Below are 10,870 nucleotides of genomic sequence, written 5' to 3'. Positions count from 1 at the left end.
CGAATTAAAGGCCGACCAATGATTTCCATATTAACAGCCAAAAAAAAGAAGTAAAAATAAAAAAGACGCGCCTTTTATTTAAAAACGTGAATTTTATTGATTTATTAAATATTTTTAAGAAAATTGGTATCTCTCACTATCGGGGTACACATTTTAAACCTTTTTTCAACATATCTAGCCTTCACTATATAATGAACATTTTCTGTTCTCCCTGCAGATCCTGTCAAACTTCACCTTCATCCTATTATACACCTGATTTACAAAACCCAAAGGCACTTTTAAGAGCCAACCTCTAACTTTCTCTTCATCATTTTCTATCTCTGTCCATCTATCTCACCATTTATATTTCTATCCATCTCTTCAATCTCTATCTGTTATCTATCTCAATTTCTCTATTTCTCTATATCTTTCCTCTTTCTGTCTTTTTGTCTACTTGTCTGTCTTATCTGTCTTTGTCAGTCTGTCTGTGTCTGTATCTGTCAGTGTTGCAATGGCCACCAGACATATCCTTGACTCACAGGACCCCCATTACCAAGAGGGGAGACGCATGGCTCTTGAACTGAAACATGACCACGTTCTAGCTGAAGCCAGGGTTAGAGTTTGTATATACCTCAATCATTTTATACTTGAACATACAGATGGGGACAAATTGAAGTAAAAACATAATGAATGTGGAAGGATGAGTGTATTAGATTTCAGACAGGTATATTGCATGATGCAGTTAAGCAATTAACATCCTATCATGCTCTGTGGCATATGTAAATGAGGGAATATATTTTGGAAAAATGGAGCTCCATCCACCTGAGTTACAGAGACTTCTATGCCAAGGCTCATTCAAGCCAGTAACACCTTACTAACACACTAGTTGTGTTTTCCTTTCACTAGTTACATTTCTTTTGGTTCCAGTACGTTTAACATCATCAGTCTTACAAGAAATATTCACTCCAACACACAGAGAGCAGCTGTGGAGAGGAAGCGGTCAGGCTCTGGAGGAGACCCTCCACGGACCTCTAAAAGGGTCTTTGTAGGTCGTGGCAAGCTGAGGGGAAGGCGAGGAGGGCAACGCCAAGCCTCAGCTACAGGTTATATGTGAATTATTTGACGTTTGTTGGAATTTACTGTGTAAATAGTGGACCGACTGAAATTAGAACACTGTAATTGATTGTTGAGAATTTAAAATACTCCAGTTTCCAAAAAGACATTAAAAAGTTCATAAACCCTTTTGTGGCACTATTATAGAAGACATTACCAAGTACTTAACAGAAATATATCTGATTTCAAAAATTGTTCAGTATATACAGTAGGTTGAAAAAAAAGAACATGAATGCAGTTATAGCCTAACCTGTTGTTATTCTTCTGTGTTTGACAGTCACACGCCACCCGGTTGAGTGTTCCCTGTCATCCAGTGTGGAGGTTCCCTCAGAAATACTAAATCCTCAAGAGGAATTTGGTAAATAACAATGATGATTTTAAGTTTAAATCTAAAATTCATGTAAAAGTAAAGTAATTAAAGACAAAACTGTCAGTGCAGTAGATGGATTAAGAACACAATGTAGTCCAGTTTGATACTGAATCATGAAAGTTTATTCAAAATATTGATCAGTTGACTTTTAATTGGTCCTCATATAAATCGTCCTTTACAGCATTATTTTGTATTTTCTTTACAGAGAACAATATGGAGAGGCTCTCAAACATTTTGGCATCATGTCCTTCTGCTGAGCCTCAAAGAAGCTCTGCTTCATCATGGTCTTTTCGGCAGCAGAAAGCCTCAAAGCGCTGGAAAGAGGCAAGACCATACCACCTACGATGCCTTATCGCAAAGGAGGCTGTTGGTCATCCCTCGTGTTGCCTTTGCCATGAGCCTGCTGTTATTAGGTTGGTTTTCAATAGAATTAAACTTTAATTACCAAGGGTCGGTTTGCTGAGAATTAATGCTCAGTGGCGAGCTTTATAAGCTAAGATGAATGTCTTGTGGAATGGTAGAAAACTTGGATACCCAGATGAAAACCACATTACTGAGAAAAGTGAATCAAGGATCTTTGTGCTGTGAGGTGATAGTGCTAAACACTGAGCTACTATGCAGTCCTATAAAATCAAATCAGAACTAATCAAAGTAAATTTGAAATAGCTTAAATTATTCACCTGAAATAATGTATTATATTAGAATGTTTTTTTATTTTTATTTTCTCTCTAGGTGCAGAGAGTGTCTTCCTGAGGATTGGTTCTGTGGGGACTGTGATGTATTGCATCACAAAAAACAGCCACTTCACAACAGGGAAAGTGTGATTCATGGGTTTTTTGAAGCCATTCCTTAACTGAAGATGACGACACTGGCTCAGATTTGATTGACCAATCGGCTGAAAGGGGCGTGTAATGACCGCCCACATGTGGAAAACGAGTTTTGAAGTCGTGTTTCCGTTTTCTATCCGTGACCCGAAAAAAACGAAAATCGAGTCAAAATCTCGTTTTCCGTTTTTTTTTTAACAAACGAAAAAACGGAAAACGACCGTTTTCTCGTTTCTGCATATTTCAAATTGGAAAACAAACTATCAAAACGTACACGGACCCGACCAGAAATCCTGACAACAGATACACAAACATTCGGGTTGAAACTATAGGCTGCTACGTTAATGTTTCTTTGTCCACTGTGTTACGAATAACGTCATTAAAATATGAAAAATCAAAAACGTCAGAAGTGCATACCTGGAAATTAATGTCCGTCGTTTAACTTTTTTTAAATCAAACAATAGGCAAATATTGCTGTATAATTGTCTCGTCATGTTCTGCTGCCCATCTTACCTCGGCTCGCATTCTTCAAGCATTAAAAAGTGCCGCGCTGCTCGTTTCTGTGGACAGTAAATTAAACATTTTGACGAGCGCTAGACAGACTGAGCGTTTTTGCCTGAAGTGGCAAGTGGCAAGAATTAATGAATAAAGGATAACATGAAACACATACAGTAACACTATTATGTTTTGAAGTCGTGTTTCCGTTTTCTATCCGTGACCCGAAAAAAACGAAAATCGAGTCAAAATCTCGTTTTTCCGTTTTTTTTAACAAACGAAAAAACGGGAAACGACCGTTTTCTCGTTTCTGCATATTTCATTTCAAATTGGAAAACAAACTATCAAAACGTACACGGACACACACTATCAGTGAATGGGCACGGAATAAACTCATAACAAAGAATTAATGAATAAAGGATAACATGAAACAGATACAGTAACACTATATGTTTGGCCGCCGGCGGGAGACATGATCACGGATCCGTCAGAGATGCAGCTCGATGAAGACGGTCGGTGACAGCAGTAAAGATATTTTGCGGTTTGAAATTCAGATTTCTTTTGGCTATAAGCACTGCTTATATTTCTGTTAAGTACTTCATAAACTTATTAAGCAGTGCCCTGTTCAGTATGGGTCAGCTGACCCTTCCCTGGGTCACGTACATCACTATTCTGATCTGTGAAATCTTTCACAGTTGAGTATTGGTCAGCTGACCCTTCCCTGTGTCACTAACTTTGCTATACTGATCTGTGAAAACGTTCACAGTTCAGTATGGGTCAGCTGACCCATCCCAGGGTCACTAATATCACTATTTTGATCTGTGGAAACTTTGACAGTTGAGTTTTGGTCAGCTGACCCTTCCCTGGGTCATGTACATTATTATTCTGATCTGTGAAAACTTACAGATCAGAATAGTGATGTTACTGACCCAGAGAAGGGTCAGCTGACCCGTACTGAACTGTGAAAGTTTTCAAAGATCAGAATAGCAAAGTTAGTGACCCAGGGAAGGGTCAGCTGACCAATACTCAACTGTGAAAGTTTTCACAGATCAGAAAAGTGATGTACATGACCCAGGGAAGGGTCAGCTGACCAAAACTCAACTGTCAAAGTTTTCACAGATCAGAATAGCCATGTTAGTGACCCTGGGACGGGTCAGCTGACCCGTACTGAACTGTGAAAGTTCAAATCAGATCAGAAAAGTGATGTACATGACCCAGGAATGTGTGTATTGTGTGTATATATATATATATATATATATATAATATGTGTGTGTACCACATTATACAAAAAAACGGGGGCAGAGCAAAGAGAAACACGGCCACGAGATAAAATGCTATTGTGAAAGTTTTCACAAATCGAGCTCGACCTAAAACAATATTGTTTTATTCCAGCAGTCTGCGTGTTTATTGGTAATAGATCTTAAACATGAAGAACGCCTTTCTTTCACATTCCTTACTGGTGGACTTACCAAGGGGTTTACGGACATGAGCTTTGCTGTGAAAAAAATCACAGATCAAGCTGGTGAAGATGACAGCGGTTTCATTCAACATTTGCGTGCAACATTTGGAGCTATAGCCATTATAAAATTAAGAGTCACTACGAAAAGAAAACCTGATTTCGGCCCAAAGGACAGCGTCACCTTAATTCACAAATCATGGAGAACGATATTCGGTATTATTTGCATGTATATGACAGCGCAATGCGTATTTATAGCCAAAAGAAATCTGAATATCAAACCGTAAACTATCTTTACTGAGGTCTTACACCGCACATTTTAAGTTTTGTGTTTGATAATTACATTTGCTAACTACCAAATCAGTCGTGATGAGAAACGGCTATATGACAGTGTGGACGGATATTAAGGCGTGTGACATAGGCCTGATCAAAGTTTATTCGTTTCTGTTATTACTATAGTAATCAGTTACTCCTAGATAAACAATAGCTTTGCTATTGCCTGATTCATGATAATAATCTGTACAATATTGTGATCTGAGCACATGTCGTTACCTAACGTAATCTATAAACTAACACCGGTCTCTGTCCTGTTCTCCACTGTTTCTCCTCACACAACAGCTCAATTTGTCTCTTTTGACCGTTATTCTGTCTAATTCTGGCCTGTCCCTGCTCTCTTGACCACACAGCAGGCTAATTGTATGGCTGTGATTAGTCATACGAGTATAAATAAGCATTTACAATTTTCTCAGCGTCCGAACTGTCATTGCGATCCATTGTTTTCCTATAGTTTATATTGATCACGCTCCCTTCACTGACGTCACGTTCGATTGGGCATTTTTTAGATGCAGAAGTAACATTTTCTCACAAAAAAAACGACTCCAGAAGCCTAGCGTATTTATGCGTGTTTTTTCAAGAAAATCTATTTCATACATTATTTTTTCTATACATTGAATCACTAAGGCCGGGTTTACCCCTCGTTTACACTGCACGCGTGTGCGTTGCGTTACGGCTTCGGCATAGTTTTGTTCCGTCCTCTGAGCGGTGTCAACTCACACCAGAAGCATTTCAGAAGCGAAGCGGCTGGATTCGCGAGACCACTAGATTTGCCTGTCCAACGTTGTTTTCGTTGATTTTTTTCATGTTTTTAATGGCTAAATTGTTATATATTGTCCGGTTTAATTGTGTTTATTGCTATGCCATAATTTATTTTGCTGTAGCTATACAGATGAAGTTAATAATCATTTTACACTTAATACTCCAGTTATGGACAACAAAAACAAAGAAATTTCAAGTTTTTCAACAGAAACTTCAGTTTTTACTGATGTGAAATATGAGCGGGAGTTTACTCAGGGTGATTATTTTGACTTTATTTTGTATTTGAGCTGCGCGTCTTGGACGCGGCGTCCGTCAAAAATAGGCGAGGCGCCTATCTTTAGCGAAGCGGCGAGCCGCTTCTGGGACGCTTCTCAAACGCACCGCGCCGCGGCTGGTTTACAATGCACACGTGTGCGGCGCGTTACGGCTGCGACGCGGCTACCGGAGCTGATACGCGGCCACTCTAGTCAATGCTCGTGTTTACACCAGCCTGGGCGCGGTGCGCTTGAGAAGCGTCCCAGAAGCGGCTCGCCGCGCAGCTTCGCTAAAGATATAGGCGCCTCCTATTTTTGACGGCCGCTGTCCAAGACGCGCAGCTCAAATAAAAAATAAAGTCAAAATAATCACCCTGAGTAAACTCCCGCTGAACTGACGACGAGAGATTCGAGATTCGTAAGACCTTCGTTATCTTCGGAACGCAAATTGAGATATTTTTTGTTGAAATCCGATGGCTCAGTGAGGCCTGCATAGGGAGCAATGACATTTCCTATCTCAAGATCCATAAAGGTACTAAAAACATATTTAAATCAGTTCATGTGAGTACAGTGGTTCAATATTAATATTATAAAGCGACGAGAATATTTTTGAAGCGCCAAAAAACAAAATAATGACTTATATAGTGATGGCCTATTTTAAAACACTGCTTCATGAAGATTCGGATGAATCAGTGTGTCGAATCTGCAGTTCGGAGCAGCAAAGTCACGTGAATTCATCAGTTTGGCGGTTTGACACGCGACCTGAATCATGATTCGACACGCTGATTCATAATGCTCCGAATCTTCCTGAAGCAGTGTTTTGAAATCGGCCATCACTAAATAAGTCGTTATTTTTGGCGCACCAAAAATATTCTCGTTGCTTTATAATATTAATATTGAACCACTGTACTCACAACTGATTTAAATATATTTTTAGTACATTAATGGATCTTGAGAGAGGAAATGTCATTGCTGGCTATGGAGTCCTCACTGACCCATCGGATTTCAACAAAAATATCTTAATTTGTGTTCCGAAGATCAACGAAGGTCTTACGGGAGTAAAACGGCACGAGGGTGAGTAATAAATGATGTTTGGGTGAACTAACCCTTTAACTCGTATTTTTTATCAAATGTGTAGTAACTGCGCTTTGCCTTTGGACGGCGCTAGAGAATATTTATAGATCAGTGGTTTATTTGTATTCTGTCTGATGCTGACATTCTAATTGAGATTTTTTTTTTATTCAGTCAGACTATTTTTTTTAAAAATTATTTTTCAATCCAGAGAAATATATTTTATGTATTATATTTATATTGAAGTCCTTTTGTCACTTTTGATTGTACTTGTGGCTAAATTGAGGCCGCTTATTCAGGTCAGGATATTCGAAATGTTAAATATATTTAAGTCCAAAGGGGCCTGTTGAGCTTGATGCATTTGGTGTTGTTCCATGTTCCTTTTTTCCGTGTGCAAATTACTCTTTTTTTTTTGTTGTTGTTGTTGTAATCAACCACCCCAAAAAAGATGAAATTTACAATTTATTTGCAAACGATACAAAACATGTTCAACATATACATATGCATACAATGTGGCAAAGAGATAAATTCGTATAAATTATACACGTCTACAACTTTAATAAACAATCTAAAACTCAAAATTCTTGGTATAAAATATCCATACAAAAATATTTGTACAAAATACTGTACAGTTCCCCCAAAAAGCTGTGCAACACAGCAAAATCATCTTACGAAGAATTTCCAAATAAGTAAATATAAAGTGATGTGGAAATAATTTGCTACAAACACTAAAAGTGAACGTAGAAGTTAAATTATACGCCAATAACGCCACAACATGGTTATTGCGTACACTTGTGCTTGAATACAGACATTATACAAAAGTTGCTTATGACACTGTTATTTCATCATCTGATTCAGAAAAGTCCGAGTGTTTGAATGAAATACTGGAATCAGTGCTTTTTGAAAGTTCATGTCTTGGTGAGAGGCAGAAATGTGATGCACGAGGACTATCTCCGCAAGCATCGTCTTCATCTTCATCCTCAGAGGACTTTTTACCCACGTCGCTGAGATCTGGGTGAGGATTTGTTTTGGTCGGCAGGGTTTGTTCTCTGCAGCCTCCGGAGGAAAGCAGCTCCCTCTCTTTGGAGTTTCTCCATTTCATTCGCCGGTTCTGGAACCAAATTTTCACCTGTTTAAAGAGATTTTATTGTTAATTAAAGCTTAGGAGAGTAGAATACAATAATAACATTTCTTCTCGATCAACATATACAAATTTAAGTAGGTCTATAAACTATGGGGGGACGGGGGGAATAGTAGCTCTAACATTTTCAACCCTTATATTCACCTGTGAATCTTTAAGTCCGAGTTTCGACGCGAGCTTTTTCCTGTCTGGTTTGCTGATATATTTCTGCTTTTGGAACATTTTCTCCAGAGCTTTGCGCTGCACATCAGAAAACACCGCCCGGCGGAGCATCCCTCTTCTGGGCTTCCCTCTCGCAGCAAGAGGCCAGGAAAAAGTTCCACGGATGGGTACAACTGATGAAGGAGCTGTTACAAGAGACAAGTACATAAGGTAAATAATGCATTCACGGACACATTCAACAGTTTCAAAGAGTTGTATTTTCTTTCGCCCGTGAGGCTAAAAGTTAACGTTGCGTTACTAAGGGCAATTGGGTGTTGCTTTTCCCAGAGACAATCTGAAGTGCTGAATGATCAGGGAGAAAGAAATCTTTTCTCCATTATCATCATTATTTTGAATTTATTCTCTTGAAATGTCTCTCCATGTTTTGAGTGAAATGGCACGAGGTGACTAATTAGCACATGGGCCGGATCCACGCTGCATTGGTATGGTAAAAAGGCAGAGTATCCTTTTCTACGAGGCTCCCAGTGAAGGACAGAGGAGTTAATATACCGTGAACGGTAATTGTGTAGTAATGAACTGGCTGAGAAAAGACTCCGGACAGACGGCTAAGGCCATATATTATTGCCACAAAAGCAGATTTACACTTTCAAACTGAACGCAACTGCATGGCGGAATACTGATGACCGGGCACCACGTTTTTTGCCCTCAAATAATTTTCATTAAATGAACACGAAAGGCAATTGAGAGCGCTCAAGTTGTTTTGTTATGGTATTCCGCAAGCGCAGTGAAAAGAGTCGTGCTCTATTACTATATGAGGCTTACTATACTATAGATATTTACTGCCTCAAAAGAGCATTTAATGCTCGTATTTTAAGGAACCCGTTGCGAAGTAGGTTTACTTCCATACCGATGTGTGTCTCGCGCGCAATGAGCTGAGGTTGGTGTTTGGCAGCTGCAACTACATTTTCAACGGTTTTTGTCGGCGATTTTGTCGATTTTTCTGATTTCTTGCTCTCCATTCTAAACGCACAGCTCTTGATATTGTTCTTTTGCAACTGTTTCCACAAACACCAATCACACTCTATGTGGTCTTGTGGGAATATTGAAACCGCTCAATGTCTCCTAATGGGCATATTAGTCCATGACTGGTAAACGCCCCTCAGTCGTTGGTTAAAAGTCTATTTTTAGCGGGTTTGTGGGTGGTTTGCCCCGGAGGGAGCTGACCAGATTGGTCATGGTGCTGACGGCATTGTTGGCAGTCAGCAGGCCGAAATGTTCCCTCACTGTGGGAAAGACCTGCGCCAAAATCGCTCTATTAATTTGAAGACTTTAATATGAAAAGAACCTCACGGTGCCAGTCGGTTAAACTATGCCTATAATTATTTTGTATCTCTCTAATACAGTGTTATCCTCTGAAGTGGACTGTGCAATCATTTGAATCTGAATACTTACCAGGGAAGTATGAGGAACGGACGAAAGGGCAGAAGGAACCATCGAAATAAGGCACAGGGAATCCTTTGGGATGCATGCCTTGAATGGAGGGTGGGGATGTGGCTAAAATAGAGAATCAGACAGAAGTTATTGCTGTTTTTAACTTATATTTGTCATTATCAGTGGAAATATTGGGTCTGTTTAAACACTCACCTTTCTTTGGTGACGGTGCCAAGATGGCACTCACCCCAAATTTGAGGTAGGTTGGATCCTTGCTAGAGACTGCCGTTTTTGGGGAGCAAGATCCATGTTTCTCCGTGATACTGGGGCTGACTCTGTCCAAAAGCCTGGAGTTATCCGGGATGGAAAAGGGTGTTGAAGAAGGAGGAGAGGCGCATGGCGAGTGCGCGTCTTGGATCTGGTAACCACTGGGTCTGTTGATGCGCAGGAGGTCCTCCACTAGAAAGCTCGGATGAGCTGGGAAAGGCGAATGCAACGATGCTGCAGGACGCATAAATGCTGAATATATTGCAGAAGGTGCAATAACACTGGGGATCATCATTGTCCCGGCTATTTTAGACGATACGGTTACTCCTGTTAGTATTAGAAAAGCCTCTTCTGCTAAGCTCTGAACTGAACGAGAGGCGATTTGCTTCTGGAGGTCTCAGTTTGGGAAGGGGCCCTTTATATCCAGGCCCCTGTAAGGGTCCTTTGAGGACTGACAGCCACAACAATGAGACTCAATAAAGTCCTCCGCTTGAGTCCCATTGAATGATGCCTCGGAGGTGCCTGATTGGTCCGATAGAGCAATTTATGATTGGATTAGACTTCATAAGATTTGAATGGCCAGGGCATGCCGGTTAACAAAGAAGACGTGGTCATAAATTTTGTATATCGACAAACTATTTATTCATTCATTTAGGCTATTTATTTACAGGATAAGCGAGCACAGAATAATTCAAAAGCTATTTTTATTTTACAAATAACTTTATTATAACAATATTACATTTAAAAAAAAAATTACGAGAAAAAAATGCGAATGGGTAATTATTATTTATTTATAATTTATTATAAATATCATTTATTAATTTATTTATAAAAATTGGTGTCGGATTTAAAGCAGTTAGACTACTAAATATAATTTTAATTAATTTTTTTTTTTTTTTTTTTTTTTAAATAAAAATAAAGAGAGCTAGGGAGTAAAATATAAATATCGCAGGCTAATGCTCCTTAGGCTGTGCGTATATTATATGCACAATTCTTATCCTTTTTTATACCGTTCCTTTGCCTGTCAGGAGCCTCCCGATAAAACCCCCATTTAATAATCATTTATGCTGTATACTTTTACTGAAATCCGATCTGGGCTCTGTCACGGAGTACAGCTTTAAATGGATTTGTGGTTGAATCGCCATGACAGATGTGTAAGATATATCCCCCCGTGTTTGAAACCGGGCAAGTCTTCATTCACTTTCGCCGGGG

At 39.4% G+C, this 10,870-nt stretch overlaps 1 protein-coding gene across 1 annotated transcript; it reads right to left on the bottom strand.

The window, feature by feature from the left end:
• Window positions 1–7,483: 7,483 nt before the first annotated feature.
• On the bottom strand, window positions 7,484–9,953 carry dbx1a (developing brain homeobox 1a). The gene is made up of 4 exons (XM_067401719.1): window positions 9,605–9,953; window positions 9,413–9,514; window positions 7,943–8,145; window positions 7,484–7,786 (listed from the first exon to the last, which is right to left on the bottom strand). The coding sequence occupies exons 1-4, from the start codon at window positions 9,951–9,953 to the stop codon at window positions 7,484–7,486; spliced, it is 957 nt and encodes a 318-aa protein (XP_067257820.1).
• Window positions 9,954–10,870: the final 917 nt, after the last annotated feature.

Source organism: Chanodichthys erythropterus, chromosome 11 (genome assembly GCF_024489055.1).
Source record: "Chanodichthys erythropterus isolate Z2021 chromosome 11, ASM2448905v1, whole genome shotgun sequence".
Taxonomy (NCBI): Eukaryota; Metazoa; Chordata; class Actinopteri; order Cypriniformes; family Xenocyprididae; genus Chanodichthys; species Chanodichthys erythropterus.
This window is presented reverse-complemented; position numbering and strand designations above follow the sequence as displayed.

Excerpts from the sequence above, each read along its gene's own strand:
- dbx1a (XM_067401719.1), bottom strand. The coding sequence starts at position 9,953 with ATGATGATCCCCAGTGTTATTGCACCTTCTGCAATATATTCAGCATTT. Across the intron at positions 8,146-9,412 it reads CCGTTCCTCATACTTCCCTG|CTCCTTCATCAGTTGTACCC; the intron begins GTAAGTATTCAG and ends CTCTTGTAACAG. Across the intron at positions 7,787-7,942 it reads TCGGACTTAAAGATTCACAG|GTGAAAATTTGGTTCCAGAA; the intron begins GTGAATATAAGG and ends CTCTTTAAACAG.